This window comes from Chlamydotis macqueenii, chromosome 3 (genome assembly GCF_036417535.1).
Source record: "Chlamydotis macqueenii isolate bChlMac1 chromosome 3, bChlMac1.mat, whole genome shotgun sequence".
NCBI lineage: Eukaryota > Metazoa > Chordata > Aves > Otidiformes > Otididae > Chlamydotis > Chlamydotis macqueenii.
The window spans coordinates 49,207,729-49,230,940 of NC_141558.1; the positions used below are offsets into that span (position 1 = coordinate 49,207,729).

General features: G+C 49.3%; 1 protein-coding gene across 1 annotated transcript; it reads left to right on the forward strand.

Annotated features, from left to right (window-relative positions):
• The first annotated feature begins 4,697 nt into the window (after positions 1-4,697).
• Positions 4,698-21,717, forward strand: NR2E1 (nuclear receptor subfamily 2 group E member 1). The gene is made up of 9 exons (XM_086744509.1): positions 4,698-4,778; positions 9,575-9,720; positions 10,311-10,398; positions 10,703-10,938; positions 12,161-12,307; positions 16,754-16,850; positions 17,236-17,385; positions 17,655-17,760; positions 20,270-21,717. The coding sequence occupies exons 1-9, from the start codon at positions 4,754-4,756 to the stop codon at positions 20,430-20,432; spliced, it is 1,158 nt and encodes a 385-aa protein (XP_086600635.1). The 5' UTR covers positions 4,698-4,753; the 3' UTR covers positions 20,433-21,717.
• The last annotated feature ends 1,495 nt before the right edge of the window (positions 21,718-23,212 follow it).

The window sequence follows — 23,212 nt, forward strand, 5'->3', positions numbered from 1 at the left end:
GTGAAGTCAGGCTTGTTCCACCCCTGAATACGAGTATTGAAGAGAAGTGCCGTGACTTAGGGAGATACTCTTTTCTCAGTATCTCACTTAGGTACAATTTTCCTCGCTGCTCTGCACAAAGTGGCTTTGCCTAGTGGACATGTGGAAATAGAGATATATGGTCATTGTTTCATGCCGTCATTAACTTATTTAACCAAGCACGCACACACACACAAGGGAGAAACTCACCGCTTTTTCACTGGCATCTGCAAGGAACACAAGTCTTCCCCAACTTTTTGCTGGATGGGAAACTCAAGATGGAGGATGGGCTGAGAGCAACTCAAGCCCAAAAGCCGCCAGAGGTGACCAGTACCTTCACTGGGACGCGTTGGTATGAAGAGATGGGACGCAGGACACCACCGGCGCAGAGAAGGCTATCCCTGGCTGAAGCAAGAGTGTGACTTTGCTTTACAGAGAATGCATAAAAAGAGGAAATCTCTCTTGTGCCAGGAGAGAGGGAGCATTCACAGGATAATCTTTTCACTTGATCATCTTTCTGTGTCTAGGATTCCACTTTTTGGAAAAAGGCCTTGTCCTGTCCTGTCTGGAGAAAACCCACAGCACAAAGCTGTGGTGTTTGGGGTTTTTTCAAAAATTAATTAGGGAAATCAGCGTGGCCCTGCAGCCCCAGAAGGCGCCGAGCCCCAGGGCAGCCATGAGGTGGCGCCAAGATGGCCACCAGGGTGGTTGGCAGGCAGCGTCCAGAGGCTCTGGGTTCCGCCATGTTGGGTGCGAGGGCCCAGGCAGAACGTGGGCAGGGCCAAGGCTGCCATCGCAGAGTGTGCAGTGTGGGGCTCTCTAGGGAAAGGGTCTGTAAGGCAGGGGCTTTGCAAGGAAGACTCAACACTTCAAACCACCTCATTAGGTGCATTTCCACCGCCTGCCTGGGGAGCAGCCCGAGCTGGATGTCAAGCACAGCCATGTCACAGGCCAGGAGCGTGGCAGGGCAGCCGAGGAGCAGCATGGTCCCTTCAGCGGCCTTTGCGGTGCCTGCAGCTGGATGCAGAAGGGGGTTTGTGGCAGTGCCACAAAAATGTGGACTGTGACCTGCAAAGGGAAGGCGCTTCAGACTTCAGGGGGGGTTTAGCAACCCAGAAGAACTAAACCCAGCAGGTATTTACTCTGCAAGGGTGTTGCCATGCTCATCTACCTGCGTGGGGCCGGCTGGGTCACCAAGCAAAGGCCCTGGCTTTTCCTTCGCATGTGCAGTGAAGGAGGGAACTGGAGGTAGCTTCTTGTGCACCCCAAAGAAACAGCAGCTCCTCATCCCAGGAAAAAATAGCTCTGTCCTTTCCTTCCTTATCTTCTTTCACAGAAAAAGGATGTGTAAAGTTCGCCTGATCTTACCCACTTGCTTCCCATTGAGAGAAATGGATGAAAACAGCACATCTGCCTGCTCTTCTGCTACATCCATACACCTCTGGCAGCTTAAATTTCATCCTCATCTGACCTCCTTCACTTTTTCTTTTTTCTTTTTTTTTTTTTTTTTTTTGTTCACTGACAATCTTTTGGCTCCACATCCAAAGAGCAGAGAAGACATGCAAAGTAAAAGGCAGAAGGAGTGCCGTACTTAAGGATGGGTTGCATGTTGGATTTTTCTTGCTGCTAAGACTCCCAACAAAGGGAAAAATACCTAGCAAGAGACTATGGCACAATGCTGAGAAATGTCACCACGTAATTGTAGTCATAGTCCAGAGTCCTGAAGGAGAGTGAAAAGGGAACATACACCAGCTTCTGTAGCAGAACTAGTAATGATTTATACTTCCAAGGCATGACAGTAAATTTCTTTACTGTTTTAGCCTCTTCTGTTTATGAAGGACTACCTAATAAACAAAACACTAGATATAATGGTAAATGCTAAATGATGATAATGGCAATAAATAAATACCCTGCCTTGTTGGAGCTGGACTACTTTTCCACCAAATGACCATGGAAACAGCTTTGACAGAAGCTGCAATGAAAAGCCAGAGTGGAGAGAGGGTTCTTTCCCATACTTTTGGAGGATGCACCCTGCCTTCACTTGCAGGGCTCACATATCTCTGCCTATGATAGAAACCACAGGAAAGGCTCTGAAGAGAGAGAGGACAAACCTCAGCTGGTGCAGGATTGCAAAGCAACACCAGGCATAGCCCGGGGCACAGGGAAGGGCTGATGGTTTGCTCCATCCTCAGCGACCCCCAGCCCCAGCCCATGTGCAGAGCCAGCTTTGGGTGTCTGGGTTATGATAGTGGAGTTTTGGGCAGAGAGGAAAGTAGTTTGAGCGCTGCTTCTTTTTCTCTCTTGTGGCAGAGCCTGATGCTGTACATGGGAGAACCCTGCTCGCATTCAGAGCAGTCTGTCTCAGGTGTGGCTGGAACCTGTGGATGCAGTTTGACCAGCCTTTGTGGAGTTTTTCAGGTGACTTCAAGTTTATAGGGCAAAGAATTGTGGCTGCTGTAGGGCCAGAGGTCTGCCTCACTAGTGCAAGTGCCCAGGGCCAGATTTGGGCCCTGCTGCCATTTAATCCTCTCTGTTTTGGCCCCAGGCCCTACTAATGTATCCTGGTCCTCTCCTTCTCTGTTGCTTTGGACATTGCTCAAGGAGATGAACCTTTCCCTGCCACCCTGGAAGCAGATTGGGAGTTACAAATTGTCTCTGTTCCCTGATCCACGGGTTTCTTTGCTTTTTGGGATCTCCCTGAGCAACTTCCCATCCCTCTGGACAGCGTCACTCACTGTTAGGCAGGACCAGGCTTGTCCTGACTGAAAGCTTCCTTCCCTCCGTGCCATGGATGCACTGATCCCACGGAGAGCAAAGAGCAGAAAGTCAGGAGGATCTCTGTGCTGTCCAGAGTCGTGCAGCCCTGTGACACAGGTATGGTACAAGCACAAGAGGGATCGCCCTGGGACAGAAGGATGAAAGATGAAGTGCGGAAGGACAGGGACGGCTTGTTTGGGCTGGGCTGAGTACTACATTCCCCTGAGATCGCAACCCGCAAATGAAAAGTCAGTTGTGGTTCACGAACACGTCGCACTTGGTGGCAGGGTCGAGAAAGCAGTGACCTAAAGCGAGCAGGAGAGCTCTCCAGCCTCTCGGTGAAACCAGAGATGCCATGTTGGGAAGGGGTCCCACCTCCAGCCCTTCCCCACACCCCCCCTCCCCACCCTGCACCCCGGCCCTGGCAGCGCTGCTGGGACCCTCGGGGTGCAGCGAGGCCGGCGGTGCCCGTGCAACAAGTCCCGGCGCCAGGAAGCGGGGAGCTGGGAGCCGCCGGCCGCGGGGCTCAGCTTGGCGGTGCCCCCCGGTGCCCCCCTGCCCGGCCGGGCCAGGTCTCCGCCGGCTGTGCGGGCGGGAAGCAGAGGTGACTCCGGCTCCGGGCACGGGGAGATGCGGGATTTTTTCCAGAGCGCTCCCGGCTCCTCCCGCCCTGTGCATCCCGCCGTGCCCCTCCAGGAGCCAGCCTCTGGGTCCCGCGGCCCGGCTCGGCTCAGTTTGGCTGGGTTCGGTTCGGCTCGGCTCCAGCACCGCCGTTGCCCGGGCCGGGGCAAGGGCAAGGGCAGGGGCGAACGGCAGCCGGGTCCCACCTCGCCACGGGAGAATGCGAAAGAAACGAGATCTTGATCCGTTCTTTCTGGTTTTCTTTTGTCTCCTCTTTTTTTTTATTTTCTTTTTTTTTTTTTTAATCTTCTTTTTTGGGGGGGGGGGGGCGCGTTTTATGACAGCGAGGGCGCAAGGCGAGCGAGGAGGCGGAATCATTTCGGCAGCCGCTGCATTTTGTGTGGGAGCCGCTCGAGGAAGTGGCGGTGGTTGAGGTGGTGGGGAGGGGGGTGTTCATTAATATCATTAGCATTTAACCCCCTCCCTGCCCCCTCTTCTTCCCCGCGCGGGGTGACGTCACGCGGCGGCAGGAATTGGGGGGGAAAGCAAGGGAAGCTCAGTGGGCGAGGGGCGTCCCCCTCCCCTCCCCGCCGCTGCCTGTCACAGCCTCTCCGCCGATATTATAGGGGCCGAAGCCCGGAGCTCAAAGCGCAAAGTCAGCCAGTGTAATGAACTTCTGGAAACCTTTCCCTTTTCGTACCATTCAGTTTCCGAGGGGCAAAGACAGCCTCCTCTGACGCCTTATCCCCCCCCCCCCCTTCCATTATTTTTCCAGGCTCTGATCTCCCTGCTCGCTGCGCCGAGGCGCTCGGCGCCGAGCCCCGCTCCCCATCCTACCTTCTCCTCCCTTCTCATTGTTGTCCTGGCTGCTGTGGCTCCCGCTCGCCTTCCAGGAGCGCGGTGGCGAGCCCACTCGCACCCCCCGGCACCCTCCTGGGGTCCCGAGAGCATCTGCTCTCAGGGGGGCACGGAGCGGCCGCTGACTTTGGGTCACTTCGTTTCTTTTTTTTTTTTCCTCCCCCCCCCTTTTTTTTTTGTTGTTTTTGCTCCTTTTTTTTTGGCCCCCTTTTTGCTCCTTTTTTTTTTTTCTTTCCCCTTTCTGTGTCCCTGTGCCGCGGGGAGCGGGGCAGACGGCGAGGATGTGCCGGCCCCGGCGGCGGAGCCCGCAGTGAAACCCCCGAGGGAGGCACCTGCCCTGCGGAGCCGCCGCGCAAGGCGGGCGGGGAGAGGGGAGGCGGCCGGGGACGGGGGGGGGGGGCGGGGGGGTGGGGGAGAAAGGGAGGAAGAAGGGGGGCTACCGCCTCGCCCCGACGCCGAGACTTCACCCCGACTTTAACGGCTCCCGGGGGCTTCGAGCATGAGCAAGCCGGCGGGATCAACAAGTGGGTAATAACGCGGCGGAGGTTTCGAGCAGCTTTGCCAGGGTGCAGCCTGGCCTGGGGAGGGGAGGGGGGGGATGCGGAGGAGAGGAAGAGGAAGGGGGGGGGGTTGCGACTTGGGTTTGCACCCCCACCCTCGCAATTAAAAAAATAAGTCCATATTTCCATCCGGGATGGCAACGAATATACAGGCTCGGAGTTGCCCCTGTCGACTTTGGGCCCGGGGCTTGCCAAAAGCCGCTTTCCGGCTGCCCGCCCCGGCTTTCCGCACCGGGAACCGGGGGCAGCGAGCCCCCGGAACGGCAGCTCCGGCGGTGGGGAGGGGGCTCGTCCCGCCGGGGCACGGGGGGCGGGGGGGGGTGTTCGCTGCGGGTCTGCAGGTCTCCGGTACTGGCGGCGGAGGGGGGAAGGTTTGGGTTTTAGGGGCGTTAGGGAGGTGAAACGGGCTGCTTTCCTCGCGGGCTTTATGCAACCTTCGGCGGCATAATAATTTCTTTTTAAGAGTTTGAAAGTCCGGTCACTCGATGACACGGAATCGCGTAAGCAACTCTGCTGAAGGCGGATTTAAATGCAATACTTTGCACACCATTTCCAGTCACAACGAATAATCCCGCAACGAGGAAAGCAGAAACAACTTAAAAGTCACATTTCCCTTAATCCTAAATCCATGCACCTCATAACTGGGGAATTTAAAGCATGACTAACCGCTCTTACAGAACGCCCCGATCCGTATAATCCCAATGGGACTTTCGGAGTTTGTAATATGGATGGAGTCAGTAACAAAGCGGGAGGGGGGAAAATACCCAATCCAATTTAATGTCTGACAAGTGATGGATCGGACAGTTATTTCCTCTGCGCTCCCGGGGTCGCAGAGCGGCGGAAAAAGGGGAGGCAGGGCCGGGAGGGACCGGCCGCGGTACCGGCCACCGGCCGCCCCCCTCCCCAACCCGAGGCCCGCGGCCTCCTCCTTGCCGCTGCCCTCCGTTATTTTGACCCCGGTCCGCCCTTTGTCGGCGGGGGGCCGGGAAACCGGAGGGTCCGGGGTGCAGGCGTGGGTCGCGACGTGGAAGTGGCGGAGGTCGCGGAGCCTCGCGGGGTCCCGGCGATGTAGCCGAGCTGCCGCCGTTTCGGCGTGGGCTGGCTCGCCTTCATTCCCCGTGGGGGAAAAAAACCAAAACAAAACAAAAAATAGTAGCGTGGCCTCTCCATGGAGGGGCGAAGGGGTCAGCAGCCAAAAAAAAAAAAAAAAAAAGAAAAAAGAAAAAAAAAGGCTGCGGCGGCCGGGGCTGCTTCCCCCCTCCCAAACCACCCGGGGAGTGCGAGGGGAGTCGGTGCGGGATCGGGCCCGTGGGCGGCCGCGCCGCGACCTTGTCGGGGCTCCCGGTAGATTTATGAGCGTCGGGGAAGAAGCCTCGTCCCCTCTGGACGGCGGGGGTTGCTACTGCGGACATTTCACAGAGGAGAAAACACCGGCCACTGCCGCCACTTTCGCTGATTACCTCTCCCCCCTCCCCCCCAGACCTCCGGGAATCGCCCGAAGGGGACCCCCAGGCCCGACTCGGCTAGGCCCCGAGGGGATGGGGACACGCGGGGAGTGCCCTGGCCTCGGTCGCGCTTGCAAAAACCCGACCCGCTCTGAACAAGGGCCCGGGGGTCTCGTGGGGTGAGGGGGTCCCGGCCTGGCTTTGCTGCCCGCCGCTTTTCCGCCCAACGATGTCTGCCTGGGTGGTAACAGGACCCCATCCCGCCGTTCCCCGAGCCCAGACTAACTTCTTTCAACAGCCTCTGATGGTAATTACAGTAATCGGGGCTGCCATATATCCTTTAAGCAATTATGACACACAAAAAGAGCCCCCAAGGACCCCCTGTCGTGGGATGTTCAAAACGGTTTCCCAGCTGAAGAGAAATCCCATTTTCTTAGCGCTAAACTTCGGAAACGAAGCGGTACCTCGGGGAACAGGAGCGCTTTTAAACAGAGTTAATCAGTTATCTCACGACCCCGTGTCAAGCTCGCTTTTTTCTCTTCCCACCCCTCCCTCGCCCTGGCTCTTCCCTGTCTACTTATTTCATATTTTGCTCCGCAACAAAGTTTGCTCATAACAGGCTCCGCGGGGTGGTGGTGGGGGGTGTTAGGGATTGCGGGACAGGGCGGCCCAGCAGCCGCCTGGGGCGGGATGGTGGCGGCTCCAGCCGCTCCTCTCCTCCAGGTCCGCCCCCCCCCCCCAGTCCCCGTCTGCCTCCTTCTCGGGGGTCGGGGGGCTGACAGGCTCCGGCGGCTGGTAACGTGGTCGTTTGTGTTTGGCGAGATGGTCCAGGTGCTCGGGTTTTATCGATGGAATACGCGGACGTATAAAGAATGTGTGGAACACACGCTTCCACGCATGGTGTGGATATGTGCCTATGTAATGCACATGATTTTTTAGTTTTTAAAGCGGCTCTCAAGCTTAAAATCCTTCTGGGGAAAACCGTTTGGTAAAACCACCCCAAGTTTCTTCCCTTTGTGCGCTGCAGAAGCCGGGCCGGACGCCCCTCGCCCCAGGCCGGCCGGGTGCCCCGGGGCACCGAGGGAGGGGGGAGCTGGGGTGTGGGGGGCCGAGGTCCTGGGCTTCGCACCGGGATGCACCGGCGCTGTGCGAATGGCTTCGGTGTCTCTGCCCCCACCCCCGGCCTGCCCACCTCCCCCCCGCCTCCTTTGTGTGCGTGCGTGTGGACCCTCTCTCTTCCCGTGGATGCGAAGGGCTGCAGGGGGAAGTCGAGCGCCTTCCCCCCGTTGGCATTGTGCGATATCCGAATTCCCATGCTACACTTTTTGACGGGTCACTGGTGCCCCAATAGGCAGGTGGCAAGGAGGGCTTGTAATTACACACTCCCAGAAACCGTGCCTTGGCCTCAGCCCCCCTCCACGGGCGCCTACCTGCAGCTCCTGCTTGCTCGCAGGCAGTGGGGCGGGGGGGTGGGGTGTCCCTTTAGCTGCGCTCCTTATTAATTGCGCAAAAGTTTTATATTCTTTAACCTCTCTCCTTCCCTCCCTCCCTCCGCCACCCCTCCCTCTCGCCGTCCCTAACCTAATCCCCGTCCCTCTCGCCGTGTTGTGTATAGCAGCTGTCGGGTTTCATTTAGGGGAGAAGCTGGCAGCTTGTGCTCATTGGAGGCAGTCAAACGAGTTTCAATGGGCAAAATCATTAAGTTAACACTTTATCTAATGTCCCTATTGTCTGCCAGCAGGCATTGTCTTAGAGCTTTAGCGTAGACATGTCTGAAAGTATCTCGGGCTCCGAAATTCTCTAGGGAGCGAAAGGAGCCCCTGCGGCCTGTTTCCAACCCCCCTCTTCCCCCCTCCCCAGCAGCGCTCCGCTCCTCACGCTGCCACCTTCCCCCTTTCAGCCTGACCCCCACCCACCCACCCACCCGCAGCCGGGGGTCTCCTTGAACTACTTCCAAACAAAGATAGCGGCTCCGAGGGCTCTCGGAGGCTCTCCGAGGCTCTCGGAGTGTGGGGACCAAGGTTTGGTGAGAGGGACTGGATCTCCAGCGTTAAGTTCTGGTAGGAGGAAAGACGGATTTTTGAGGCAAGCGAAAGGAAAACAAAAATAAGGAAAAGAAGAAGAAAAACAAAAACAAAAAAGAAAAAAAGAAGAAAGAAGAAAAAGAAGAAAAAGAAAAATGAGAAGGAGAAAAAGAAAAAGAAGAAAAAGAAAGAAAAAGAAAAAGAAAAAGAAAAAGAAAAAGAAAAAGAAAAAGAAAAGGAAAAAGAAAAAGAAAAAGAAAAAGAAAAAGAAAAAGAAAAAGACATGGAAAAGGAAAAAGAAAAAGAAAAGAAAAACAAAAGAAGAATAAAAGTAAAGAAAAAGGAAAATAAGAAAAAAAAGAAAAAAGGAAAAGAAGAATAAAAAGAAAAGGGAAAGCAGAAGAAAAAGAGAATAAAAGGAGAAAAGGGAAAAAAAAGAAAAAGAAAGGGAAAAAAGAAAAAATAAAATAAAAATAAAAACAAGAAGAAAAAGGAAAAGAAAAAGAAAACGAAAAAGAAAAAATTAAAATAAAAAGAAAAGGAAAAAGAAAAAAAAAAAGAAAAAGCCAGAGAAAAGGCAGAAGCCGAGCGGGGTTTTGGCGGGTTTCTTGAACCGGGCTGCAATAATCTCTGTTCAAGTTTTTACATCCCCTCAGAGCGTTTGCAATTCCAGTTCGGCGCGCAAGCAGCGCCCGGCGGAGCGGCAGGGAGCGAGGGGGAGCGGAGCGGTGCCTGCCCTCCCACCAGCTCCGCGCCTCAGCCGCGTCCGTGCACAAAGGCGAGGCGGAAAGTTTTGCTGCGGGTTTTGGGGCAAAGGGAACGGCACGGCTCGCCTGCGGCGGGAACTAACCCCCTTCCGCTGGGGCTGCGAGCGGGGAGAGGAGGTTACTCGGCTTCCCGGTCATTTGATTTTGTTTTGGTTTATTCTGTGATTCGCTCTCCTGCGCAGGGAAAGTGCCGTCCTCTGTTTGCCGAGCTCCGGAAAGCTAGGGAAACGCCCCACCCCACCCCACCCCCGGTCTCCCCCCGTCTCCGCATCCCCACTTCTCTCAGGCAAGTCCCGCTGCTGTAATCTTCCCTCCCAAAATGGGTCTTGGCGATTATAGAAGATCCAAATAAACGTAGCGGGGCATGAATAATGCTCATTGTAAAAACCTGACACTTGCTCAAGGAAAAGAAAGTTGGCTATAAAATCACTTCATTATTTGCTTGTACTGCGGCTCTGGGGCTTAATCCCCCCGGGGGTCAGGTTGCTGAGCGCTCCCTCTCTCCCTCCCTCCTCTGCTTTCAGGTCGCATTTTAGACATCCCGTGCAAAGTCTGTGGGGACCGCAGCTCCGGGAAACACTACGGGGTTTACGCCTGCGATGGGTGCTCGGGATTTTTCAAGCGAAGCATCAGGAGGAACAGGACCTATGTTTGCAAATCGGGAAATCAGGTACCAGCAGAAACACCCGCAGAAAACAGAAACACCCGCAGCGGGACGATCCAGCTGCCGCGCAGTCTCCCCTACTCCCTTTTCGGTTGCGGGGAGGGGTCCGGGCCGAGGCCAGGCGTGGGGTACCCCAGCCCGCTGCCCCCCGGCGCATCCCCCCGCCCCGGGGCCGCATGTGGTGGGGATGCGCAAGGAGGGAGCGGGAATGAGGGCGCGGGGTGGGGGGATTTGGGAGGGGGGCGCGGGGCGGGGCAGCCCCTCGGTAAGCCGCCGTTCATAGCCGGTCGATGGACAACCGACACGGGGAGCAAGCTCCGCTTTTCCCCCTTCCGTGCTCGTTTCCACCCGTGGACCGTCCCCACGGGCATGCGGGGCTGAGGAAGCGGCGGCGGGGGCGTGGGGGACCGGGGGGCCTCGAGGGGCCGCCGCCGCCGGCGCTGTCTCGGGTGCTGAAGGCGGCCTGGCCCGCACCGCCCGGCACCGCACCCCAGCATGGCCCGGCACCTCGGCCCGGCCCGGCACGGCACACCCGGTGCACCCGGAGGCAGCCCCCTCTGTGCCTCCCCCCGGCCCGACGTCCGTCTGTGTTGCAGGGGGGCTGCCCGGTGGACAAGACGCACAGGAACCAGTGCCGGGCCTGCCGGCTGAAGAAGTGCCTGGAGGTCAACATGAACAAAGACGGTACCAGCTCACCATCTCCTGGGACCGGGGTGGCGGGGAACGGGGCGGGGGGGCACGAGGGAGCCGGGCCTTACTCTGAACGGGGGAGCGGTGTCTTGCTGTAGGGTCTTCCCAGCTGGGCCCCTAATGACTCCCCATCCAGGCTGGGCAGCCTCACCCATTTCTCTCCAGATACCCCCTGGGTAGGGTGTGAGGGGTCAGCCCCAAAAAACTGTGGGGAAGGAGGGAAACTCAGTCAAGCACTGTGGGGTACCTGCTGTGGGACCCCATTGTGACCACCTCGCCTTTCCTTGGTGCCCTGCAGCAGTGCAGCATGAGCGGGGACCTCGAACATCTACGATACGGAAGCAGGTGGCCCTCTACTTCCGTGGGCACAAGGAGGAGAGTGGCGGAGCACCGCACTTCCCTGCTGCCGCCCTGCCAGCGCCTGCTTTCTTCACTGCCGTCTCCCAGCTGGAGCCCCATGGCCTGGAGCTAGCCACTGTCGCCGGCACCCCTGAGAGGCAGACTCTGGTGGGCCTGGCACAGCCCACCCCAAAGGTCAGCCATCTCCCTGGCCCCCAGCGGGCCTGCACACCTCACTGCCGGGCTGCCTGCAACCTGCCAGCTCCTTTCTGCTTCTGGGGTAGACCAGGCAAAGAGCAAGGCTTGAGGCCTTGAGCGTTGTGGTGGGGAATCTTGTCCCTAAAAGCTCTGAAGATACAAGCTGCAAGGGGTAAGATGCCCTCTGCAGAAGGGGCATGCAAAAAGACTGACTGCTCTGTACAAACCCTGTCTCTCCTACATCCTTACACCCTCCTGGTTGCAGAGGTGCTCCTCCTGTCTGGAGCCCATCCATGAGTCAATTTTAAACCTTGTTTCATGAGGATGAGCTGCAATCATTGAGTTTTCTTCAGCAAAATGCCCATCTCCATAGCGGTATAGTCCAGAAAGTACTATCTGTACCAACCAAAGCGTGCAGCTCGTCCACACAGACACAAATGCGTCTAAGCTGGCTCTGCGCTTCTTGGCTGGGCCATTTCCTAAGCAGCCCAGTGGAAGCACTGCTGCAGCCTTAACTGCACAGGAATTAGCTGTAAGGCAATATTTTTCAGTAACCCACTTGCAATGGCATTTTGTGTATTTACAGCACCTAGAAACTCAAAGAAGAGACAACTTAAATAGTTCTCAATTTCCAGAGTTGATAGCTTGGGAGAATCCATCATGCATATGATGACAACATGTAGTTTTAGATTATAATTTTGCAAAATACTGGATCAGAAATTATTTAGCAAGAAAACATGGCATATGCTTGAAAATACAAGCAGTCAGGGAGCCAGATGAAGGTTAAGGCTAAATGAGTACTCTGCTTTGCTGAGCAAGGCTAAACCAGCTTCTGAAGCACAGGTTACAAACCACAAATTCTTAATCAAATTTGTATTCTTCTAATTCTGCTACCAGAGGTGTGCTATTGTGTAACAGGGAGGGTAAAGGATGACACTGCATTTTGATAATTTTTTTCCCCTGACGTAATAATTTTATTCTCCCTTCAGCCTCCTTCGGAGAAGTTTTTCTGTAGTACAGTTCATTCACATGGATGAACAGCAGGGAGCGGTTTGGAGTGGGCCCACTGAAAGCAATGCCCTCTGCTTGCAGAATAAGAGAGTGCACGCTCTGTAGTGGGCATGAGCATGATGCACTGAACTGCAGCTCTAGGGGAGAGGAAGATCAGGCTGCCTTGGCGACATCGTGTGAAGTTGCTTTATTTTATTTTTGACATTAGTACCCACATGAAGTCAACGGTACTCCTATGTATCTCTATGAAGTGGCCACCGAATCCGTCTGTGAGTCAGCAGCCAGACTTCTGTTCATGAGTATCAAGTGGGCCAAGAGTGTCCCAGCCTTCTCCACCTTGTCCTTACAAGACCAGGTAAGGCACCTGTGGTGGGAATAGCATCAGCCTGGCCTGCCTGTTAAAGAAGGCTCAGGTTGGATCCTGAACCTTCAGCCCTAGATCTTTAAATCTGTAATGGACTTCAGCAGTTCTGAAGTTCAGGCCAGAGTTTTGGTCTGTCCCCAAAAAACACATTTAGAAATTCCTGTCCTCCAACTGTTATTTCATGAAGCAAATGAAAACCAAGCCAGAAAAAAAATTCTAATATAAAGTGAATACTATGGGAGGACAAGTTATAGAGGAAAACTAAGCTCATTGTGTCAAAACTGCTTCTCTACTTTCCCCTCCATAAAATGGGGAACAGCATCCTATTTTGCTATTTTGGGATGAGACGTGCTTAGTTAAGCGTATGGCCTCAGGATATGACTGAGGTGATTTCTGAAGACCATTTCTCCTCTCCTCTCCTCTCCTCTCCTCTCCTCTCCTCTCCTCTCCGAACCTCTCCGAACCTCTCCTCTCCGAATCTCTCCTCTCCGAACCGAACCGAACCTCTCCGAACCGAACCTCTCCTCTCCCCTCCCCTCCTCTCCGAACCTCTCCTCTCCGAACCTCTCCGAACCTCTCCTCTTCGAACCTCTCCGAACCTCTCCGAACCTCTCCTCTCCGAACCTCTCCTCTCTGAACCTCTCTTTACACAGCCAATGTTTTTTCTTATTCATGTTGGCTTCAGTTAATGTACATTACTACTACAGCAATACGGCGGAAGCAGAATTTAGCCAGCCCCCAATATTTTTTCACCATCAGTTAAAATCTTCCTTAATTTGTCTTGTTTTTCTCTATGACAATTTGCCTTTGCCTCAGGTAAATCATGGGTGAACCACATGAGCTGAAGCAATTTCTTAATGACTTGAGTCTTGATGAGGGCTTACTGTGCTTTGTACAATGCACTAATTTTTAAAAAAAGTAATCAGATAATTGTAAAATGGAAGGGGAGGAAGCTACACAAAGCTCCAATCATAGAAGACATCTAATACTTTGATATGATTCAGCTGATTTCCCAAAATGATAACTAGAAACATTGTGCCTTCGATGTTACATAGCAGTCAGCAGAGGAACAAGTTCCCTTTCATGGGTGCATGTTGGAAGTGTTGCAGTTGATATGCAAATATGTATTTTGAACTGAAAGAGAGGAGCTTTTTTAGGAAAGGTGCTTTCTACCTAAAGGTAAATCATAACAGCCGCAATGTGATATAAAGCTAAGACACATTGAAATGTTGCTGTTCTAGCAACAGACTCAATGTCTGGGACGTTGCTCAGCTCTGGCTGCAGTACTGCTACGGAGTGAGCGTGAGGGGAGCGATGAGATAGAGTCTGGGAGGTTACACACACCATCAGGAAGACAGCGGTCCCAGTGCAGCATGCTGTGCTCTAGTGCTACCTTCTGCTGCCGTGACTCTTGCAGAGCACCGGCTTTGTCATACTATGCAACCAAAGAAACAGGCCCAAATATCAGGGACAACAGGAAGCGTGCCTCTTCAGCAGGAGCCTCAGAGTGCGGGAAGAGGCTGGGTGCTTCTCTAGACCAGAGAGGTCCACAGGAGGGTCCTTAGGTGAAGGCTTCATCTGACATAAAAAGAGATGCGTTTCCCATAAGGAAACACATTCTGTTAGTGTGTGGAGCTGGGGCAGCAGGATTTGGGAGCAAGGGAAGCCTCCATTGTACATGACTAAGCATGGCTGAGACAGCATAGATACCAGAGTGTTCCCGTTATCTTTAAATAACCCACTGCCTCTTTCACTTTTGCACCAGGGACTGACATTAGTTAATTACATATTAAAATCCAAGCCTTTCCTTAACATCACCTTGACTTGCTGTACATCAATGCAAGCCAGCTTCCTTAAAACTCAGAGGTGTTCAGCTCTACAGCTTTGACCTGGGCCTCTTTCTGCATGATTCCCTTGTCATATTCAGGAGAGCTGGACAAAAAATAACTCTGATTTTAATAATCTTATTTTATGAATAATCAGATGGTTGATTTTTATAGTAGTGCCATTGCATTGTTTAATTTGACAATGGCCCAGCTGTAAATGTCCGCATTTCTCTTTTTGTATCCCTGACATCTGCCCAAGGAAAGTCTAAAACCTTCTCCTGGATTTTGCTTTTGCTGTGCTCTTCCAAAAAGGCAAATGCATCGTGATTCCAGGACTGTGACAGTTTCATCTCAAAGGCAAGGAAATAAGTAGAAACCAATTTCCTGACAAAACAAAGGACTGGTGTGTTACTACCCTCCATAAAACAGAGGCTGTATCCCTTCCCCAGCTCCATAGAGCTAATCCCATCATGGATTTGAAGCCCCACAACAAAAAAAAAAAGCCATGCTTTAAGTTCTGCTGGCCTGCACACCTGCCCAGCTTGACCGTAAGACAGGTTGGCACGATGCAGGTCACCAACAAAAGGTTGAAATAACAGGATGGGGCTGATTAAGAAGCAAAAACCAGTCCTTCAGAAAGCCTGGTATTTCTTGTTTCTTTGAAGAAGGAGGCCTGAGTATGACTTCAACATGAATTATTTTAATTGGTGGTTTTACAGACTTATGCATAGGCATGAAGAAAGCTTCAGCTATTGGAATAGTCTCTTATTTCTAAAGTCTTCTGACTTTAAAGACTTAGTGTGAAAGAACACACGAAACTGATATCTTCCAGGAACCACCATTCATTACCATTGTATCTGCATGAATGAATGACAAAAAAAGTTTTACAAAAGCAAATGAAAGGCTGGCGAATCATTTCCTGTGTCAGACAGAAAGCTGCACATCCATCAGGCAAGATTATCTGGAGGACGGGCTGAATTCGCAGGCAGCAGCAGTTAGGAGACTTAGGAGCAAGTTCGGCTGCTCTCATATCAGGGCTGAGATGAGCACTGCAGCCTAGACCCCCTTTCCCCTCCATATTTCACACACTGATTTGGGCGGCTTCCAGTACTGTAAAATCCAATGCAATTATTTCAAACAGTAACTATATGCAAAGAGAGACAGAAATACCTTCCCATCACGATTTCCTTAGTGAAGTTGTATAGAAGTTCTGCAAAGCACATAGCACAAAGAGGCACAAAATGGGCATAAGCCTGCAGTGACAAGCTGAGAGCAGAGACTCTGAGAGCTCTTCTTCCCGTTCCGATCAGAACAGGGTGGTTTAAAACCCATAATGCCGTTAAGAGTTAGTGCATAGATAAAGGATTCACTCTTACTGCATGCTTTCTGTATCGTCTATTACTTTCATATATCTAATTCCAAGGAAATCATGATTCAGTTGGTAAGGCTTTTTTTTTTTTTTACTTTCTTCTTGCTTTTACAGAATCTTTACAGACTTAAAATACCCTCCTTTCTATTTTCCTAAGAGGCTGAACTGCTGATACATTCAGAGACCATAGCAATGTTAATACTTGCAGTTTGCTTTTTCTTCTGCATTACTTTTGAGCAACCTGTTTCACTGCATGGGGCCACCAGAAGATCCTGCCTGAGTCCACCACAATCCTGACCCTTCCAAATCTCTCCCACTCTATTGAGAGACATGAGGTCCCAGCAATTTGTACAGAGCACAGCATGTCCTTTCGGCCATGAACTTCAGCCAAACTGAGGGCCCTCCAAACCCCTCTTAAGAGCTGGTCTGGGCTAAAAATCCAAAGATGCCCTCAAGATTAAACATGTCTGTTCTGGCTTTGGAAGTCTGCATGACCAGGGGTCATGTCTCCTCTTCAGATGCACCACTGCCTCTCCATGGAAATCAAAGGCATTGCCTCCAAATAGAGAAAAACACACCCTCTATACAACCAGGCAAGGTACAAAAATTGCAGAGAACTAGCAAAGCTGTCCGCTTAGGTGTTTGGATAGTCGGTTCTCTGAAAGGAAGCACCTCAGTACCTGGAATTTCTGAGTGATTTTAAGCAAAAAGCAAGGAAACAGGTGACACTGAGAAACTGTATGTGTGTCCAGGTGCTGTGGTTAAGAGAGCTAAAGCCTTGCTTGTAAGGAAGGGGTTAAAAATACATATGTGCTCTAAAGCAGTGCTCCCTACCCAGCCTGGTCCAGGCTTTTCTTCACAAATCCTGCCTTCCCGAGGGAGAGGAGGGTCATCCCTAAGGAGCAATAGGAGGGCACTCTCCCACTTCTCCTAGGACAGCTGTATGTGTTGAGGAAGCGGAGAAGAGAGCCCATGCTGTGCTGAGAAACACAGGCGAGTGTTCATGTCGTGGTCTACAACAGGGCGCACAGTAAGCCAACCCTCAGTGTTTTTCTACAATGCACAGACTTATTTCTAGACACCTTCTCAAAAAGCTAAGAGAAGAGCTAACGAATGCTGTGGGGAAAATACCATGACAGGCATTTAAAGTAGCTTTTAAAATAACAGAAATTTACATACTTAAATTGTTTATAAATCTATAAATTATACACTATGTTATATTGTACATCTATTGTATGACAGCTGATGCTTTTGGAAGATGCTTGGAGAGAACTGTTTGTTCTAGGAATAGCACAATGGGCCATTCCAGTTGATGCTAACACTCTACTGGCTGTATCTGGTAAGAATTGCACAATTTAATGACTTTGTTACAAAAATTACCATAAAAATACATTACTGAAAAAAGAACAACATGTAAAGAATAACAAATTCCTACTGAACAATAGAGCATACCTGTCATTTATAAATCTATATTTAAATGCAAATAATGTTGTTTTGTTGTATTCATGACTGCTTGCATTGTCATTTAAATGCAAATTACTGTGTTTGTTATCATCCAAGAGAAGATTTTATATTAACTTTCATACAATATAGTCAGTTTACATGGAACCAGATAGACAAGTGTGACAATAGAGTGGATATTGATACACAGAATTTTGTCAGAAATCAATATAAAATAAGGCAAATGCCTTTAATATTATTTATTTCATCTCTTTCTGTTTTAGGCATGAACGGTGACAATACAGATTCTCAGAAGCTGAATAAAATTATTTCAGAAATACAGGCTTTACAGGAGGTTGTGGCTAGATTTCGACAACTTCGGCTAGATGCTACTGAATTTGCCTGTCTCAAATGCATTGTCACTTTCAAAGCTGGTAAGCAGAAAGAATCTCATGCTCGTTTGGTCTGATAACTATGAGGTTGCTGCTTTAAAGCAAAAATGATGTTTTAAACCAGATCTAGCTCTGTATCACCCAACAGGTTTCCCAGTACTGAATTCCAATAGTGAGTGTTGCATTTTGAAAGGCTGACAGTGGAGTGCTGGGGAACTAATGGGAACATTTGATTGCCACTGATAGCACTAGCTGAACTGTTTCAACCCACCCAAGAGTCAAGCTGAACTTGTAACTGATCTGCTTTCCAGTGCCTACACACAGTGGTTCTGAACTGAGAAGTTTTCGAAATGCTGCCGCCATAGCAGCCCTTCAAGATGAAGCCCAGCTCACTCTGAACAGCTACATTCACACCAGGTGAGTGGTGTCTTCTCTCAATTATTTTTGCAGGTGTAGGAGTAAAGTCCTGCTCTCACTCTAGCAAAGGTGACATTTGCACCGACTGAAACGGGGACCAGGCTGTTACAGCAAGCATACAGTGGCTGTCACCCTGCTGGGATTTGGCATTTCCTGATGAAAGAGAATCATAGAAAAGGTTGGATAAGACCCTTAAGATCATCAAGTCCAATTGTTAACTGCCAAGTCCACCACTAAACCATGTCCCTAAGCACCGCATCTACAAGTCTCCAGGGATGGTGACTCAACCATCCTCTGGGCAGCCTGTTCCAATACTGGAGAATTTTTTCCTAATATCCAATCTAAACTTTCCCTGGTGCAGCTTGAGGCCATTTCCTCTCATCCTATCGCTTGTTACTTGGGAGGGAGAGACCAACACCCACCTCGCTACAACCTCCTTTCAGGCAGTTGTAGAGAGCAACAAGGTGACAAGGTCTCCCCTCAGCCTCGTTTTCTCCAGACTAAACAAACCCAGTTCCCTCACCACTCCTCACAGGACTTGTGCTCCAGACCCTTCACCAGCTTTGTTGCTGTTCTTTGGACACATTCCAGGGCCTCAATTTATTCAGACAAATGGAAAAATGGTAAAAGGAGAGATCTTCCCCCAGGAAGTGATACCTGCTGTGGAACACTTTGCAGTTCAGAAGGCTACATTTTCCTCTACATTTTATTCAGTTAAATACTGCTAATAACGATGCTCGAAACAACATCACATCTCACAGCAGTATGAGCACTTTTGATTCACAATCTCCAATACACTTCCCCAAGTCATTTCCCTCATTTTGCAGACACGGAATTTGGGACACAAGGAAGTGAAATGGCTTTTCCAAGACTCTACCCTGAGTCTGTTCTCAGGTTGAAATGGAAAACCCAGAACTTGTGAACCCCATTTTGGTGCCACAGCAAAGTAATAAGAATCATTTTTCAAGAAGAAAACATTCCCTCCCTGTCGCATTCAGGATAAGTCTCATGGGACACAGAAATCTTAAAACTTGCTGTAAAAGTGGTAGAAGCCCACAAAATGTGCTATGCAAAATACAGCCCCACACTCTAGAACAGCTGGCGGTGAACAGACCAGTAACCTCCCAGAGCTGTGACACAACTTGTAAAGTCCATGTCTCAGTCCTGTGGCTGCAGTGGAGCTCCATGAGACTAGCACAGTGGGAGACAGAGCAGTGGAAGAGGAACTTTTATATAATTTTTCCCTTCTGAAACCTTGATCTGCTCTCATAATAGCTCTGTCTAGCAGAAGTCCACTCGGTGTCAGAGATCAGATGGCTGCTTCAGTCTCTGAAGCACTTCTGTTTAGTATAAAGGGAACGGCTGGCCCTGGGGATGGGAGCAGAATTGCAAATAGCATCCAGTTATGGCTAGTTCAGAGCAAAAAGAACAACCACTGCAGAGCAATCTCTTCCTGTTCTTACGGAAAGCCTTTCTCTTGAACATTGCTCCCTTAAGACTCTGAGTGAGCCAGTGCCTGTTGGAGAGAGAAGCCAGGGATCAACAGTTTTACATGGCCATGATTTTCATTCCACGCATGGTGACTTTTCCACTGCATTTCTGTGTTGCTGGAAATATTTAACTACCAGGCTAAACAACTGTTGTAAAATACATCCTTTTACAAAAAAAAAAAGTGCAGTCCACTGACAAGACGGTCACATTGACTCCAACAGGATAGGGCTTTCAGCTTGTGTTTTGTACTCAGGTTTGAAATTACTCTCCTGCCAGTGTTACAGCAGCATCAGCCCTTTGATTTCAGTGGAGTTGCTCTTGACAGGACGCAAGGGAGGGCAGACTGGAGAAGTAGAATGTTTCTCTGAACGACGTCCTCTTTCTTTTAGTGAGACCACTGTAAGCAGAGGCTTGAGACTCACTGGTGCAAAGTCAGCGTAAACGCAGCTAGAATATATATCCTATGTTGTGCTGGCTTCAAAAGCCGGAAAAAAGCATGGAAAATATCCTATTACACAAATACGTTACCTGGGTATAAAACACAGCTTCTTTAACAACAACAACAAATTCTAAATGTCAATTGGTAATGTATAAGGCAACCAAAAGGGAGGGAGCAAAATGATTACCATGACAATCCAGCCAGGTTTAAATTGCATTTTAAACGACAGAGTATTTATTATAGGTCAAGCTCTTTCCTGAACTGCATCAAGAATATAGTTGTGGTCTGAGGGACCACAGTCCAAGCAGATCCTGTCTCTGTATCGCTACTGTTCTGAGAGAATAAACAAAGGAGTTTAAGGAATAAACAAGGAGTTAATAAAAATGCAGAGTCATTGGTTGATATTTTGCTAACCTCCATTAAGAGAGTTTTCCTTGGGGTCAACACAGGCTTTTAGCACAGGTAGCACCCATCTATACAATTTGCTGGCTGTTGGTCTTTTCGGTAAAGTGAAAGATTTTATTTGGAAAACCACCTAAAAACTTCAACAACATGTTTTTCTCTCTCTCTGTCTGCCAGGTATCCCACACAACCCTGTCGTTTTGGAAAACTTTTATTGCTTTTACCAGCTTTACGTTCGATTAGTCCATCTACAATAGAAGAAGTGTTTTTCAAAAAGACCATTGGGAATGTACCAATTACAAGACTGCTTTCAGATATGTACAAATCCAGTGACATATAAATTACCTTAAAATAAATAATCAAGATGGACAGTTTGAGAAGAACTTTTATCTATGGAGAATAAGCCTCAACTAACAAAATCTACAGGAAGCATAAGCCTGGGAATGTTTAGCCTTTAAACCCATTGACAAAAAGTACCCCAGTAGATATGATTCTGCTGCTCTGAACAGAGTGATTTAGATCATGGAGAGAATGCTTTGTTCTACAGAAAAAGTGAAAGCAGTTGGAATTTGGCTGCTATTCCTGTTACTACAGGATGGAGGCAATTCAGATGCCAGTCATAGTCAACAAAGACTCTGCTATTCTCTCATTTAACTGGCAGATCTGAGACAAAATGTGAAAGAAGGTACTTTAGTTTGTTCAGTATTTGGAACCGGGTGACCAAACTTGGCTTCTGTTGTAACACAAGATGTGGTGGCCTTCAGAACTGTTTTAAAAGTAGCCTATGTTGGGAAAATGTTTTGAATATGATAGGCAACATTTAAGACCAGGTTACCAAAACATTGCTTCTGCTATAATACATCATGAAGTGGCCTTCAGAACTGATTAAAAAGTAGCTTATGACGGCAGCTCCATTCTTCCTGCAAAATGAACAGGTGATCTTTGATGTGGATGTCACCACAATTTGTTCGGTTAACATCTCAAAGACAGAAGAGCTTTATACACTTCTTCCCCGACCTTCCCTCCTTCTTCTTCCACACACACAGACACACATTCACACACACACCTGAAAAGATACAAGTCAAGAAAGGAAGACTAAAACAGCAAAACCAAATACAATGGAGATGACCGCTTCAGTGACCTGCTGGCTGTCCTGTTGGCACAGTGCTGAAACCAAAGGCAACGGTGGCCAAACTCTTTGTCAATGAGATATGCAGAGAAGTGAAATGACTATTAAAAAAAAAAAAATCAATGGAAGGAATTTTATTTCAAAGAAATAAAGGTTGTTGACTGATACAATGCTAACAATTTCCAAAAGTCTCCAATGCCTTTTTAGAAAACTCCAGGTTCTAATTTTGAAGCCTTGTTCGCCTACACCCTCTCACAAACAAAAACATTATAAGCTGCTTATTTGATGTATGAAAAATGTAGAAAAAACATATAAGATAGCTGCTGTACTTTTCAAAATTTGATTTGTTATTAGGAACTAGCACTGAGAAAAATCAGCACTTGGACTATCATAGAATGAGTAAAACTTTTCCTGTACAAAGTGGATTAACTGATTTGTGAAGTTAAAAAGTTGTACTCATTGTATTTACAAAGAATAAAAATATATTGAATTTAAATTACTTTCCACTGTTCTTTTAATGCTTGTCCTTCTATTTCTGGATTAGTTTCTTCCACTGTACCCTACTTACCAGGGAAAATAAACATTCTCTACTAAAATGGATTGCCTTGAATGCTGTGGAGAGATTTTAAAAAAACATGTTAGATAAATCCTAAAGTAATAGCTTAGGTGATCCTGCCTTGCAGCAAAGGGACTTTGAGGTCCTGCATAGAGCTGTTTTCTGTAATCCAATAAACACCTGCTGCAAGGTTTCCTTCTCAGGGAGCTGACACAGAGGTTTTTCCAGGACACAATACTAAATGGATCAGAGTCTAACCTCTTCCATTTCACATTATTACAATTTTTAATATCAGTGAATTGTGCAGCTAACAAAGGGTGATGTGTACAAAAACACTGCTTCAATTAAAAAGATTCTGAGGTTTTACTAAGGTGTCCAGTTGTGTCATCACACCAAAGAAAGAGGAAAGCAACTCTCAGTGCACGTGAACAAGTTGGCAATAGGAGAAGGGAAATATAACATTTTGTTCATGTGGCAATGAGTGACCGAAGAGCCACGCACACTAAAATGACAGGTGGAAATGTACAGTGTATATCAATGGCTCACTGTTTTTCAGTGTCAAGGAATACAGATCACAAGTGAAATCTTAGCTCCACTGACTCAAAGCACAAAAATTTCACAAGTTTCAGAGGTCAAAGTTTCCACCCCGCCTCTCTTCCATTTGTGCAGTTTGCTAGGTCTCACATTCTGCCCTTTCCAAGATAGCCAGACCACAAAGTATACAAGATCAGTCTTTTGATGAGTCGAGTGAGACAAAGCATGGACTACAGGACTTCGAAACATCTTCTATACAAACTAGCATGGAGCTCTTGAGAATGTGTTTCCCACAGGGCATAGCACATTCTTAGAAAGAAACAAACAAACACTTTATGAAGTGTTCTTACTGCACCTGTAATAACCTTCAACCATTTTCTGCTCTCTACACTAAAAAGAACTGGAGAGCAGAAAATCAAGTGTGGCACTCCACTCTGTGACAATTCAGTCTACAAGCTAAAGAAGTTGAGAACACTGCTGTGCAAAATTAATGACAAAACACTCGTTTCAGTAAGATTCATGCTGCTGTCCTGGAGCAGCAATAAACATGAACTGCATCCAGGCTGCAAGGCAACTGCACTCTGCAGTGTGCTGCAGTCCCAGTCCCTACATCACCCAAGTTAGAGGATGCAAGAGAGTGGTACCGGCTTTCTCCTGGCTGGCAAGAAAGGCAGGGCAATGAGTGCACACCCATATCTCATCCTCTTATCTGCAGGACCTAGCCCAGCTGCAGAGCAGATTCGCAAGCTGTGAACAATGCCTAGGCCTCTGTGGTTTGGGCAGAGCTGATCTCAGACCAGGTCTTCCTCCCAGTACTGCAGATTGCACAGAAGCAGAACCAGTTACATTACACCAGAATTAGTGTCTCTATTTAGCCTTGAAGGACTGAAGCCCAGGTTTT

Excerpts from the sequence above, each read along its gene's own strand:
- NR2E1 (XM_086744509.1), top strand. The coding sequence starts at position 4,754 with ATGAGCAAGCCGGCGGGATCAACAA. Across the intron at positions 10,399-10,702 it reads GGTCAACATGAACAAAGACG|CAGTGCAGCATGAGCGGGGA; the intron begins GTACCAGCTCAC and ends GGTGCCCTGCAG. Across the intron at positions 17,761-20,269 it reads AACAGCTACATTCACACCAG|GTATCCCACACAACCCTGTC; the intron begins GTGAGTGGTGTC and ends TCTGTCTGCCAG.